Source organism: Sceloporus occidentalis, unplaced genomic scaffold (genome assembly GCF_023333645.1).
Source record: "Sceloporus occidentalis isolate IW3139 unplaced genomic scaffold, rSceOcc1.0.p SCAF_1, whole genome shotgun sequence".
NCBI classification, from domain to species: Eukaryota; Metazoa; Chordata; class Lepidosauria; order Squamata; family Phrynosomatidae; genus Sceloporus; species Sceloporus occidentalis.
Genome location: NW_028316981.1, coordinates 81339228 through 81354562, shown reverse-complemented (window position 1 = coordinate 81354562; position 15335 = coordinate 81339228). Strand labels below are relative to the sequence as shown.

Here is a 15335-nt window from a genome sequence, read left to right as displayed (position 1 = left end):
AACATCTGCTCAAGTACAAAATAAGTGAAGCTGAGAAGGTTCAGTATGGCTGTCTAGTCCTTGTTTTTCTTTAAGATCAAGAAGAGCACTAAATAGGACCCAAAAAAGTCTCTGATGAAGGGGCCCTATAGGCTCTATAGCCTCAACTGAAGCATGTGTTCTATGGCTTGAAGCATCTGATTATGCTTCTTCAGACCTGGGAGTATGTGACTGAATGGGGGGGGGGGGATTTGAGGGCTTTTGAATGAAATTGAAGTGTGACCATCCTGCACAGCCAAAGTGGCAGAAGCACCTGGCAAAATGCAGAAGGTGAACTCCACTGGGAGACTGACTGGACTTTTCACCCTGCTTGGTGGAAGACGTGGAACTGCCTTTACTAAATCCTAAAGTCTGCTGTTACTGAGCTTGTTGTTTAGAGGAGTCTCAAGTTGGTCTGAAAGACCTGAAATCTCACTGTGAAGCTTGGATCTATACCCACAAAATGAAGGAGATCAAGATCTATTCCCATTAGGGTGGTAAACCTCAACACCAATAAAGATCTCCTGACCTCAAAAAAGGAAGGGAAAAAACTCCTCAAAAGCCAATCATCCAGGCCAAAATCACCAGAGTAAAAAAAGACCTATCTTGATTCAAGATAAGGCAGGAAGGAACTGGGAAGATGGGACTGGCTCTTCCACTTAGGGTGGTAAGGATGACTGGCAGATTGAGAAGCCCTACCTGTGAAGCATTAAGGGAGGAGCCAAACCCAACATGAATTACTGCCTTCCACACTGCAGAGGGGAAAATACCAATCCTCTAAGTTCAAAATCAATATAGATCTGAATTAGGTGATACCAACTGGGTAATTTTATGTATTGTTATATAAAAACAGTTTTTTTCTAAGCTATGCACCAAATTTTAGCTGCTTAGGGGACAAAACCTGGGTAGGACTTTTGCCTTCATATCTCAGTTGTGGGCTTCCAAAGACTATCTGGCTATCCACTGTTGAAATAAGATGCTAGGCTAAAAGAATTCCTAGTATAATTTTAAAATCTCTTTTAAAAAGGTGTAGTTTCCCACACTTTGATCCCTCCAACATTAAATTAAGATTCTAAGGCCCTGTATAGATGGGCCCTTTGCAGTGCACCCACGACGTGCTAGGGTTGTCTTGGGGCGGCATGTGCACATGCCCCACAACCCTAGCACATCGTCAGCACGCCGCAGTTGTGCAGCACCATACAAACGGCGCATGCAATGATTACGTCGCAGTTGCACTGCCTACAAACGGCGCTGCGCAGCTGGGACGTAACGGAGTTGTCTCTCAGGCTTTGCGGCGCCACAAAAAGGAGCTACTTTTTACAGCTCCTGTTTACAGGCAGTGGCGCTCCTGTGCAGCAAAGAGAGGTGCTGAGGAGGCGCCTCTTTTTGGCGGTCTGCACCCCGCCTAAGTTGTCTTAAGCTTTATTGAGGAACACGATCCCTCATTCAATCAGCCCTCTTTGACTTAGTGTGGTAAGTATCTGAAGAAGAGAGTTTCCACTACAACTGGAGATTCCCCACACTATCCACAACCCACATCTCTGATCACATGGAGGACTTCCATGTGTTGTGAAGGCGCTTGAGTTCAGAGGTTACTATTCATGTGAGGACTGCAATAATGGAAAGGTGTGGAATAACCATGTGTCTCTCTCCTCTCATGTTCATTAGGAATGCCTGATTTGAGCTTCACAGATCTCTTGATGCAACTGACCATTATGTACATTTCGACACATAAGTAATTACCCATATTGTGGAACAAAGATTTAGAGCCATTGTGAATTTGCCAAGAACAATGTCAGTCACCCTGCCTCATCCTGATGCACTTGCAAACACCAGCCAATAGAGAGAACTGACAGAACTTGTGCACTCACTGCTGTTATCCCTGCTCTTAAACCTCCAGGCTCCTAGCTAGGTCTTTAGGAGCTATGGGGCAGAAAGTAGGGCTCAGTAGGGTGGAGTGTCCGCACCCTCCCAAGTCCTACCACACACCGTGAGCGCCATCTTGGCTGGGGGCCCTGGGGCAGTGCCCCAGTAGCCCCAGCCTAGCTACAGGCCTGTAAGCTTCCCAGAGAGAATGTGATCCTTGACAGCAAAAATGCTTGCCTCTTCTTCTCTACAGCACTGGTTTCCAGGAGACCCTTTGTCTCATGGACAGTTACACACTTGTTTATATACACTTTGCTGATTAAGACCTAGTACTGAAGAAACTGCAACAATTTTCTGACTACAAAGCCCTTGGGCAGCAGACATTACCTTTAACCACTTGTCGATGCACTTAGCGTGGAACTCATGGTTGCAGGGCAGAACTCGCAGCAGCTGCCTTACTTCAAAGTCACTGAAGCACACAACACACCTGGAGAAGTACAGTAGTCAGTTAAGGTTACAGGAAAGAAATAGGCCCAACATATGTGGACTACAATCCTACACTCTTTGAGAATTAAGCGCTTTAGCTTCTCCACTAGGTCAGCACACTCTCTAGTCTAACTCTTTCACAAAGATCAAGGGAGAAGATTCCCTGGGTCCTCTTCTGTCCTCATCCTGGAGATAAAGAAGCTTCAGGTATCTCCAATCAGAGATCTGAGTCAACATTAGAGATTCCCGTGTGTGTGTGTGTGTGTGTGTGTGTGTGTGTGCAATCTATCATCTCCAATATCTGATGAGAGATGTTGGAGAAGACAGTGGGGTCTCAAGTCTCCCACTCTTAGCTAGCACTTGCTGATGACAGCTAAAATCTAGTCCACAATTCAAGAGGATCCCAAAGCATGCTAGTTGAAAGAAATTTACTCCCTCTTCTCCTTCTCCATGGAAGAAAGAAGGAGTAGGAGGAGAGTATCACCACTAAGCACTCCTGAAGCTGATGTTTGGTGACTGAAGGTGCAACTTCACAGGACTTCATCCACTCTATATACTCCAGAATACGAAGCCTCTCCATGAGTACTATCACCAAGACAACTCCTGAAACTGGCACTTGAGAAGTAGGGATGGTTTTACTCTAGGCTGACCTTCCCTAGCAAAGCTGGTGAGGTCAGGGGACTGGCCACACTCCCAGAAATCAGCTGGACCATGGAGACAGGAAGGCAGTCTCAACCTGCAACTCACTTTAATTCCCCACCCCTGCAGTAAACACTTATCTAGGTTTTCTTGTTGTTGTGTGTCTTCAACTTGTTTCCAACTTATGGCAACCCTAAGGCAAACATATCATGGAGTTATCTTGGGAAGTTTCTTCAGAGGGAGTTTGTCATTGCCATCCTCGGAGGCTGAGAAAATGTGAATTGCTCAAGGCCACCGAGTGGGTTTACATGGCTGAGCCCTGGAGACTAGGATTTGAACCCTAGTCTCCAGAATCATAATCCAATACTCATATTACTACACCATGTTGACTCATTTTAATTCCTCACCCCTGCAGTAAACACTTATCTAGATACCCGATATATACTTCCCAGAAACACAATAGAATGTCTCTAGGAAAAATGATTTCAGTGATGAACTGGCTGCTCAATTGGTTAGGTTTTTAACCAATATCCAACACAAATCTCCTCTTACACAATATGAACCTCTTCCTTAAAGAACATTTTTACTCCTAAGAGTGGAATCACACACACACACCATCCATCGTAAGTCTTTCTGACTGGGGAAAGCTCATTTTCAATCCATCGCCACACTTTTCCTGATACATCATACCACTGCTTTTCTCCCATTCTTTGGCCAAGCTTTTGTCTTTGTTTTTTTTTTTTTTAATATAACCTCCTGCCTACCTATAACCATCCTGGCACTTAATATGGTTGCCCATTCAAATATTTATTTGAAGCTTTAAAGAAAACCCCAGCCCATTCTTGATTCTAAAATTGTAACCCTTTTCTGCTTGAAGACAGAGAAAGAGAGACTTTCTGACTGTCCCAACAGCTAGCAAATTTGCACTCTGCACATCCTGACAGGAAAATCACAGGAACCTGTCAATTAACACTTTGCAACCTTTGAGACAGAAAAAACTGTATGTTCTATCTTGTAATTAATTTTAAATGGTTTTAATTCTGTAGACTGTAGAATCTCACTGCCATTCATATGAAATCCCCACCTCTATTCTGAGCTTGGGCATCCAGTGCTACTTTCAGCATCCACCTTTTCCCACCCATTCCCAACCAGCGAACTGGAAGGAAACACTCACTCATGCTGGCCACTAAATTCCTCCCAATAGCACTTCTTTTTCTTTTAACATGGGAAATCTTGGTTGCATGAAACTAAGAAGCCATTACAGGACTTCTCCAACGTCATACAGTACTTACAAGGTTTGCTCCGACTGATGGCTCTCTGGGTTGAAGCGGTAGGATGGAAGGTGCTCTATATCTGCTTTGGTGAGTCCCCGTGGCTTGGCCTCACCTAATCTTTCAGCCAGATTCAGTAATGCCTGATGGAAGTTTTTGAAAGAAAGTGTGTAGGGGGAGAGATTTGAGATCAGCACCCTTCTGGAAATATCCAGTGCATCCATTATAATATATTGTCAGAGGAGACCATCTCTATGTCATAGCTGGATAACTTCTGACTCTCTAGATTTTCTGAATTGTTACTCCTAAAATCACTTACAAGCTGAGGCTGCTAAGAATTGATGTCCAGAACATCTGCTGGATCAGATGTTCCATATCATTGCTCTATAACATCACAGAAAACAGAAATGAATTATTTCAATCTTTTGCTAGTCTATGGTCTGAAGCTCTCATTGGCAAGTAGTTGTTACTAAGAAACAACCCAAGCAGGTGGCACTATCTTCTACTGTATCTCCATGCACAACACAACACACCCACCATCCCTACAGCCACACCCTATTTCCTCAAAGGTAACAGACTTAAGCTCTTTCTGCAACAGTTGCCTTGGTCAGCTTACAACACATCACCTGCTCAAGAGCAGGAGGTAGGCAGACTTCAGGCTTGCAGGACCTCCTTTACCTTTTATCAGAGCTCTAGAGATCCACTACCCAGAGCCTGTTGAAAAAGACCTACACAAAAATTAAGCAGTTCTGTTTGTTGTTATGTGCCTTTAAATTTCCAACTTATGGCGATCCTAAGACAAACCTATAACAAGGGTTTCTTATTCAGTGGGGGCATTTGTCTTCCTCTGAGACTGAGAGAATGTGACTTGCCCAAGGGCACCCTTCCCTAGACATTTTCCACATTTTGATTCCCCATAACAGGAGAGATGCCAACCTACCTCGTAGTTTTCCATTTCTACATCATCCACATCCAAGTCCAAACTTATTGTGGGCCCCACAGCTGTTGGTGATACAGGAAGCATTGAACTGCAGTTTGGAGAGGAAAAGTTGTCAAGTGGTTAAGAGGAACAGGTGTCAAAAAAGTTCATGTATATTGCAAAGCAGAATTAAGGTTTTTTTAAAAAAAGCTCAATACACTGATGGAGAATGGAGTCCGCCTCTTTCCCCCTAAAGAGGCTACCTGGAAAGGCAAATCTTCAGTACTGATTGGAATCAGTACCCCTGATTCCAATTAAAGCAGGAATCCTTCTCTATGGAGTGCATCTCTCCAGTCTGCCTGGCCAGCAGATACTCACAGGAAGTATGGCAGGAAGCTCGGGTAGTACGGAGGTGGTGGAGGTGGTGGGGGTGGCAGTGGCTGCTGCAATCTGTATCGCTGCGTGTTCAGTCGTCGGGGCATCATGTGTGGATATGGCTGTTGGAAACATCAGGAGCTCAGATTAGTGTTGCCACTGAGACTGTGGTGTCTCATCACCAGGCAACACAATGGCGAATGCCTGGTCTTGAGGAGGGCCCAGGGACAGGTTTCCAACTTCTTACCCAGGCCCTGCCCTCTAATCCTTGAAACCAGATGGTGCAAATGGCTGCATTGACAGTTGCAAGAAATTAAGAAGCTAATCAGAAATTCCTCTGAAACTACTGTAGCTAGATGAATTTGCATATAAGATTTTTGGGGGAATAAAAACTGCAGCTCATTTACTGAATTAAGTTGGCTTCCATTGAAATTTAGCAAGGTTACTTATCTCAGTCTTATTTATTAAAAATATATGTATACTTGTATAACTAAATGCAGATCAGCCACACAGTTGCCCCAAAGCACAGTACTGAATAACAGTACCATGTGTGTAAAAAGTTAGGGAGTTATGAAAGCCTTTAGCTTGAAGTTCTTGTCCAAAGCGTTCTTATCTCTTATCCCCAACCAGCAATTGATCAGAGATACATATTTCCCTTACTGCCCCCATTGACTATTGTGCTGCTGCATCCACCTACCTATCCATCCATCCATACACTCTTTTGCTCACCACCAAGGCCTCAACAGCAATGAACAATATGTCCCTATGCAGTCTTTTAAAAGCAGACTAAAAACAATTTTAAAGCCATTTTGGCTTTTAAAAAGCCTGTTAGGGTGCTAAAAGAGGTTTGTGTTCACATTTGTATGTTTGATGCAAAGCACTCAGCAATGCTATGATTGACCCACCCATCCACCCAGCTGGTAAATGAACTCTTCCACATGGTCTCCGTGTCCGAGACAGGCTGTAACTGCAACCAACCTTTCTCTCTGCTTTATCACACTAGGGGCAAACAGGATTTAAAATGAGAGTTAAACTAGAGAAAATCAGGAAATGTCATGTGATAAACATCAGGCATTTCCTGTTTTCTCTAGTTTAACTCTCATTTAAATCCCATTTGCCCCCTAGTGTGATAAAGCAGTCATACGGGACACTCACCACGCCAAAGGGCAGTTCCTGGTGCAATGGGTCATGGGTGTGCGGAAGGTAATGCAGTGGCACAGAAGGCGACAGTGCAGGAGTATGGTGAGAAGGAGAATATGAGAAGCCTCCAATGGGGTGCTGTTCACCCCGAAGCTCCACCTCATTTTCTATCCTTTGTAGTGGCTGTGGAGAAAGCAGATAACAGGCAAGGTGAATGAGCAACAGTTCTCACATATGACCACAAGTGAGAAATACTTTGGAAATGCTGCACTGCTTAAGAGGATAGACCCCTGAGGGCAACAGAAAGATCACACTGCTACACTAATTCTCATGGTTAGGGAGTGTATGTGTATTTGGGTACACATTCAGGGGGAGAAAAATGCCTGAGAGAGGAAAGGGCCAGCACTCAACTTGCTGTTAGATATCCTTCTATTTGACTTTACTGTTGCTTAGCGGGTGGCTCCTATTTGAAGACACATGTCCATTACCATCACATGTAGTTCCATCGTTTGTTACAGTTTATGTCACCAGTCATGACCCCAGGCCACAGTGGAGGAGAATCGGAAGAGGAATAGTGTAAAGTGCACTCTCTCTTAATTACAGACAAAAGGCTGTCATCAGTCTCTGATCAAGGTGCACATAAACACTATTTCTTTAGAATATAAACTATATTAGCAAAGATGAATGCAGAAAGCACTCATATGAATGAACTAAATTAAAGTATTAGGAATTGCTTGACAGTAGAGCAATTCAGCAATGGAACCAACTGCCTAGAGAGGTTGTGAGTTCTCCTTCTCTTTTCTTCAAAAAGAGGCTGTACAGTTTCCTGCTGGGAATACTCTAGCTGGAGATCCTGCACTGAAGGGGGGGGGGGGATGAATTCAATGGCCAAGGGGGCTCCTTCCAAGTCTATGATTCAAATAACAAACAACTTTGGTTACTTAACAATGATGTCAAATGTTCCTTGCTAGCTGGATGTTAAGTCAGTTCTGTGTAGAAGAGTTCCCTTCGGTCGAATAGTTCTTGCCTCCTCCTCCTCCTCCTCCTCTCCCTGCCTTGTTCTTGTTTCCTCAGTTCTTCTCCCCATAACTGTCCACAAGTGACTTCTATGTCCACTTGACTTTCCTCTCAAATATTCTGTCCTCCCGCCACTTACCACAGATCTCATAACTTTACAGGAATAAGCAAGACATAAAGGCCAGCTTAGCCATTCCACCAAAAGGAGAAGCACTTAATGCTACACAATGAGATCAAATATTTGACAAAAGATTTCCCCTACCAGCTGAATACATGTCTAAGCGTGTCACATAATTGCCCACAATTTCCATCTTGCTTTTAAAAAGTGAATAGCAGAGAACACCCTCTTTATTCCTGTTGTGCACACATATCAAATATTTTCAGTGGCTCTTCCATGATTACTGAGTGAAGAGAAAAAGTTCAATTTGATGTATCAAGACTAAATATGGAATTTTGCACTCTTTACTTTAGAGTATGCTTTATTTCAGTCATAGTCTACATAGTCTTCAACTGTAATCTACATAGTCTACATCAGGGGTAGGCAACCTTTTTGAGCCGGGGGCCAGGTTGCTGTCCCTCAGACAACTGGGGGGCCGAAGCCAAAAAAAATAAATAATTAAATAATTCAAAAATAAACAAATAAATAAATAAACCGGGACAAATGTAGGACACAATTTTCTAATGGAGAACACTTTTTTAAAAAATGGAGGACACGCAAAAAAATTGCTGATTTTTTAAAAAATGTTAAGATAAATGCATGTTTCTGAGGCTTCTATAGACAATTGCCCCACCATGCCCCTCGCGCAAGAGGCCAAAGGCCCCGGCGGCAATCGGTGGCAGGACCGGGCTGGGGCCGGTCCCAAGGCCTCGCTGGGCTGCATCCGGCCCGTGGGCCGCAGGTTGCCTACCCCTGGTCTACATGCAGAAGTTCCCATGTCCAATCCCCAGTACCTCCAAGTAGGGTTACAAAAGACCCTTGTCCTAAACTCTAGAGTAGCAGTTCCAAAACTTATGTTACCAGATGTTTTGGACTTCAGTTTCCCTAAGCCCCAGCCACCCTGGCCAATGGTGATGGATTCTGGGAGGTGTAGTCCAACATCTGGGGGATCAAGATTGGAAACAACTTCTCTATAAAGCTCCTAACAGTCACTGTAGATAGATAAAAATGAGATAGATCACCAAAATAGTACTGTACTGTACTGAGCACCTTCCCAAACACCTTACCCTCTTTTAAAGAGGACTATTTCTAATCTAAAATCCCAAACAAAATTCCTCATTCTACACTGTGCATGAGATACATCAAAATCACTCAGTCCTTTTATTACTGCCACAAGTACCTTCTAATGTTTGTTACCCTTTTTGATTATCATAAACACCCTGGCATCACTCCCTCTTAGTTGGAAGTCAGAAATGTTGTGCTTTATGGGGTATTGTATGTCACTACAATTTGTTGTTTCTAATCCACCATATGTGTCTAATTTGGTTGCCTCTTTCTTGCTTATCCTTCCAAAAGAAGCCATGGGGAATGACAGGGGGAGAAAACCCCAAATTAGAGAAGGAGAAAGAAGGCACTGGAGCCAACAACTGTCCCACCTCTTTAAAAAATCACATGGAACAGATAACACATAAGCCTGTACAAACTGGCATTTTCCACAGGCCAGATTCAAATGTATCAAATAAAGGTCCCAAACCCTTCCTTGGCCGAATATATTTCTGCTTAACCCAGATTACTCATAGGAAAACTATTTAGCCTCCTTGAATTTTACTAAATCAGCCTCAGTTATCCACTTACACACAATGGAGACAATAGTAGGCCAACTTCAAATGATTATTGTGTGTGCATGTTGGGGGAGAGATATTTCATGGCCTACAGAGTATTAATTTAGCCATGCATCACCTTTAATTCCTTTAAAACAAGACAAGTAAGAATGATAATCAATAAGTAAAGTATGTACACTAAGAGGATGTTCAGTCAAGGGTCAATCTGCTCTCTTGGGTGATCAACACCAACAAGGAACTCCTTGCTTCCCAGTCTTGTCTCACGTCTTGCCAACTCTGAGCAGAAATGATCCCTGGTCTACCTAGCCCCTCCTCACTCCTTTCTCCTTCAGTGCCATGTCATTTAGACTGAAAACTGGGACGGTCTTGTTTTTACTGGGTGCTCTGGAAGCCTTTTCTGCTGATGAGCACAGCCAAAATACTTTAAATAAATAAACAGTCTCATCAGAGATGGTGCAGAAATGGGACAGGTGCCACAGAGGCATAATAATGCCACAATGGAGTTATTAATTTTCAGTACACACCATCCTACAGAAATTTTACACTTGGTGGTCAAAGTCACTTCAAGCATGGTTGATGGTATATACACTACAGGCTTTGGTTCGTATCTAACCCAAGTGACACTAGACTCTAGGCAGTAAATAACAATATATATGAGCTCATAGAAATGGGATTTGCTTTATTAAAGTATTGCAATACGTACTGGAAGCTGCATCTGCAAACAAATAATGGTAGGCATTCCGTACTACAGTTACTGATTATAGCCTAGTTATCGATCAGTAACTGCTATGTATTCAGTAAGACTACAGTCACACTTGTGGCACTACTGCTATGACTGTCAATGCTCCCTCAAGCTCACCCTAACAGCCAACAGATGCACTGAGCAAAGGAGCTCTGTTTAGCTGCCAACTGGGATGCAAGGAAGAGGATGTTTCCATTTCCCCTCCACAACCAGTGAATGAGGCTGTGACAATCAGAAGCAGGACTTTTGCCTCAATTCTGCATCAGCCTCACTCACTGGTGGGAGAGGGCTGGAAAAACCCTCCTCCTTGCGCCCTGATCAGCAGCTCAACAGACCTCCATCACCTGATGCAGCTGCTGGCTGTTATGGTGGGTTGGAAGGGTTCGGCCAGGAAATGTTACTTAGTTATGCATTTATAACCAAGTAGCCAATGTAGAATATTAGCAATCTTTAACAGACCTACTTGGAAGCATATCTTGTCTATGTTTGGAAGCCAAGCACAGTTTAAGGTTTGAAAGGGAGACAGAGGTTTTCCAACTCATATCCCACCTACTGTCTGGATTCCTCTCAGCAAAATCTATCACTGTGGCCACATGTGGAATTTCCACAACTTAAACCACCAAATGGGAAGACTTCCATGGATCCTACTGCAATTACCAAGAGTGAGGACTTTTTCTGATCTTCACTTCTTCCACAATGTATGGACTCCCACTTGCCCTCCTTGTGTGACATCAACTGTGGGAATTGTCTAAATACCCTTAAAGTTCCTATGAAGATTTATGCCACTACTATCTGTAATGGACACCACTCTTGTATATTCAATGCTCCCACCACAGACATATTTTCTGAATTCAACCTTTCACATAGACAGCTATCAAGTATACAAAAAGCAAAAACAAATATTTACAGAAGTTAAACATAGCAAGACAAAATAATTATTTGTTACATTTAAAATACTACACACATGCTCCCACAGTCCTCTCTAGCTAACGCAGACCCTAAAAACCCACTCATTAATTTCTAAGCCTGATTCTTTCTTAATCATAAATCTTCCACACCCTCTTACACAGGCCGCCCATAGCCCTCACTAATCCCAACTATCTCCCATTAAACTAAGCACCATATTGTCATTTACCAGACTTGTGCAAATCTCCTCAAATATTCCACCAATCAGTAACATTCTATCCTTTCCCCCCTCCCAAAAGCTCTTTAATTTATACATGTTTCTGTGTACACACAGAACACTTGTCTTCGAGTCATCTGTTGACCCCATTCCTTAGGCCAGGAATACGCAGAGGTGGTTTTGCCAGTTCCTTTCTCTGAAATATAGCCTCCAATACCTGGGATTCACTGCAGGTCTACCATCTAAGTACTAACTACTTGAGTATTAACTGAGTATTGACCCTGCTTAGCTTCCAATACCTGATGGGATCTGGTGTCCTTAGAGATTTTGAAACCAGTATATTAAACAATATTTCTTAAGACAAGTCCATGACATTCTGTAATATCAGTATCTCCAGGTAGGGCTAGGGAAGAATCCCATCTGGAACTCTGGAAAGATGTCAGTCTGATTTGACAAGGCTAGGGTTAATGGACTGACATCCAGAACTTTCAGGAACTAGCTGGTCGCATGCTACGCTTGTTGGTAATGACAATGCCAATTTTGATAACCTTCACAATCACAGACCTGTGAATGCCAAAAAACCCCAAGCTTTTTGCACCCAATTTCCTCTTAGGCTATCCTAAGTAACTTACCATGCGAGGATGCTGGGGTTGGAGTGGGACAAACTGACTGAGAGGAGCCATATGTGGAGGCTGATGTGGTGGCACAGGTGGCGGAGGGTGCAGGATGTAATGATCGCTGGAAATGAGTGGTGGGAATGTTTGGTAGGAGACAGGGAGCTGCTGCATGGCACAGGCTTGGATCAGCTATAAGAGGAGAGAGAAGAAAGAGAAGGAGAGAGTTTCATGAGAAAGGACCATATGCCACATGCTTAGGTCGAAGGTATCCTGCCTGAAAGGCTGATGAGATCAGTCTAGCTACCGAATGAGAAAGAATCCCATTGGCAGCAAAACAGTCCCAGCCAAACTGGTATCAAGCTCAAAGGGCACAGAGTAATGATATCCCCCAAGTCAAAGAAAAAGACTGTAGCTTGTACAGCTCTCCCTGTGCCAATGAACTCACGGGGGGTGGGAGGCAGCAGAGAGGGTAATGCTGTCCGCTGAACATCACTGAGCATGCTGGGAGCTGCTGTGCACTGCAACCAGGAATGTGCTGGCCTGTGTGAATGGGGAAGCCTTGTGTTGTTACAGTGGTCACCGTGTAGGAGAGAGGGACAGCTCCCTGATGCACCTGGAAGGAAGGAAAAGACAGGGCAAATCAAGTCATATCCCCATGCATCAGTTTACCCCAGATATATTGCCCTCTTTCCCTGCATCCAGCTTTGTTGTTAACTGTCTTCAAGTCGACCGTAGCTCATGGCGATGAGATTTCCAAGACCCCCTGTCTTCCACTGCTCTGCTTAAGTCTTGTAGATTCAAGACTAACCATCTGACATGCACTCTTTCTGTCTTTCTACTTCCCTCAACCTTTCCTAGCATAACTGTCTTATCTAATGAGTTGTGCCATCTCATGATGTGGCCAAAGTATGACAGCCTCAATTTGATCATCTTGGCTTCTAGGGGTATTTCAGGTTTGATCTGTTCAGGGGCTAATTTGTTTGTCTTTTTGGCTGTCCACAGTACCCTCAGCCCTCTTCTCCAGCATCACATCTAAAATAAGTTGGTTTTCTTTTTACCCGCTTTTTCACTGTTCAGCTCTCACATCCATACATAGTGATGGGGAATACCACAGCTTGGATGATTCTAACTTTATTGTTCAGTCTTTATCTTTACTATTTAAGATCTTGTCTAGTTCTATCCTCACTGCCCTCCCCATTCCTAGTCTTCTCTTTATCTTTCAGCATCCAGCTAATTACAGGAGGACAGAATTGAAGCTAAGGAACAATAGAAAGGGAAGTACTGGTCTCTGGTCTGAAGAGCGTTCTATCAGCCAGGGTATATTTGCATCTACCTAGCAGGGTTGTCAGGTCCCACTCTAGCATGCAAAAAGAGAAGAGGAGGTTATCCCAAATCATCAAAAAGACAAACAAGAAAGTAAATGTGAACCTTCTAGTGATAACAAATGAAATCATATTATACAGGCGTTGCTTTTTAAAAATATCTATACAAATACATAACTATCAGAGTTTCAAACAGTGATGAAAAGTTACAGGCTGGGGAATTCTAGGAGTTGTAGTCCAAAAATGTAATCTTTCCAAGCTTCACAAGGAATACTCCTTCCAGACTTCCAAGTATAGGTTTCATATATTTCAGATGAGCTAAGATGCTTGGTTTCCTCTACTGGTGGCCCTGTAGATGCTGTCTGACTGCAAGCTGTATCCGCTGTACCCAGCACTGCCAATGGCGAGGAATGCTTGGAGTCATCATTCAGCAACATCTGAAGGGCTCTACTTTGACCATCCCTGCACAAAGAACTAAGCCTCCTTTTGACTGACCTTGCATTCCTCTTCAGGTGTTCAAGCCTTACAGAATGAGGGGCAGAGCAAAGACAAAAATCACAGTTCACAATCATATGAGAAACCCATATGTGTTGAGAAGGCTCCCCGGTGTGGAAGTCCAGCCACCAAATATCTATAAAGCTGGTGACATGACAAAGTTTCCAGAGCCAAGAAACATGTCCAGTTCCCCAAACCATGCAACTTGAGACATGTGGATGGGTGGAGGATCTGAATAGGACTACTTAAAAATACACAGCTTTTACTGATATCCCTTGAGAGAGCTGTTTTATTATAGTTTTGAGAGATTAAAGAAATCACAGAATGAATAATTGAATTTTGGACTAGATCACCCATCCTAAGGAAAAAGGACTTTATAAGGTGCACAAATTGTTGCCATTCTGCATCCAGATCCTCTTAGTGAACATTTCCTGAAGGACTAATGCTCGTCAAGCATTTGGGACTGTTGGAACTTTCCTCCCCTTAAATCTTCTGACATTGAATTTGAACGATTCCCAACATTTTTCTGTGTACTACTGGACCGGGCATCCCCACCAGGCCCTCCACCAACCTAAAAGCAGGCCAGCTACAGGAACACACAGTCTTTGGCTGGCTCCAATGTTTGGTCAAGGGATCTTGGAACTTAGCCAAACTAAAAACAATACAGGTCATAATCCTAGTACAGGAGCCAACTATGTAGGGAATAATGCACAAAAACAGGGAGACAAAACAGGCTTGGTAAGTATAGAAGACAGGCACTAAGTATTATGATGTGCAATTGTACATTGTCTCTAAGTGTCAGAACAAAAGAAAATTGGAGGCCTTTCAGATGTTGTTAACCGAAACTCTCATAAATCATTATCATTATAATTAATAATGTATAAGCTGGAGAGGTTCTTATTGGGATGTTTTATCTTTTAAAACTTTTGAATGTTTTAAAAATTATTTTATACTGCTTTCTGTGGCGATTTTAATTGTTTTAAAATTTTCATTATGAAGGTTTTTTAACTGACTCTCTCTGGCAACCACCTTGGGTCCCATTGTGAGAGAAAGATAGCATACAAAAGAAATAAAGTATTTCAATAATAAAACTGTTGTTGCTGCTGTTGTTGGGTCTATTTGTATCCTGCCTTCCTCTCAGAATTGGATGCAAGGCGGGTTACAGTTTAAAAGAGCAATACAGTTAAAAACATACAAAAACATTAAACATTAAAACAGAATTAAACTAGTCATAATATTAAAAGGACTTCAAATCTCTAGTTAAAATGAAATGCAATTAAAAAGATTAAAAAGCGATTATAGATAGTCCAGTTTAAAACAATACAGCACCCCCTAGCCCATTCTTTAATATCTTTCTGTACTAAACAAAAACAATAAAAAGGGTTTTGCCTGCTGAAAGCAGGGAGAGGGCCATTCTGGCCTACCTGGGAAGGGAGCTCCAGAGTCTAGGGGTAGCCACTTAGAAAGCCCTCTTCCATGTTCCCACAAACTGTGCTTGAGATGGTGGTGGGACTGAGAGAAGGGCC

At 43.0% G+C, this 15335-nt stretch overlaps 1 protein-coding gene across 1 annotated transcript in view; it reads right to left on the bottom strand.

Annotated features, from left to right (window-relative positions):
• Positions 1-15335, bottom strand: part of RNF44 (ring finger protein 44) — a 53047-nt gene that overhangs the window by 8200 nt on the left and 29512 nt on the right. Inside the window, exons 4-10 of the mRNA XM_089527397.1 lie at positions 12438-12605; positions 12008-12181; positions 6730-6897; positions 5578-5696; positions 5221-5308; positions 4302-4423; positions 2272-2371 (exon numbers count right to left, since the gene is read on the bottom strand). Coding sequence (XP_089383523.1) covers positions 2272-2371; positions 4302-4423; positions 5221-5308; positions 5578-5696; positions 6730-6897; positions 12008-12181; positions 12438-12605 — 939 coding nt within the window. The remainder of the gene's footprint in view (positions 1-2271; positions 2372-4301; positions 4424-5220; positions 5309-5577; positions 5697-6729; positions 6898-12007; positions 12182-12437; positions 12606-15335) is intronic.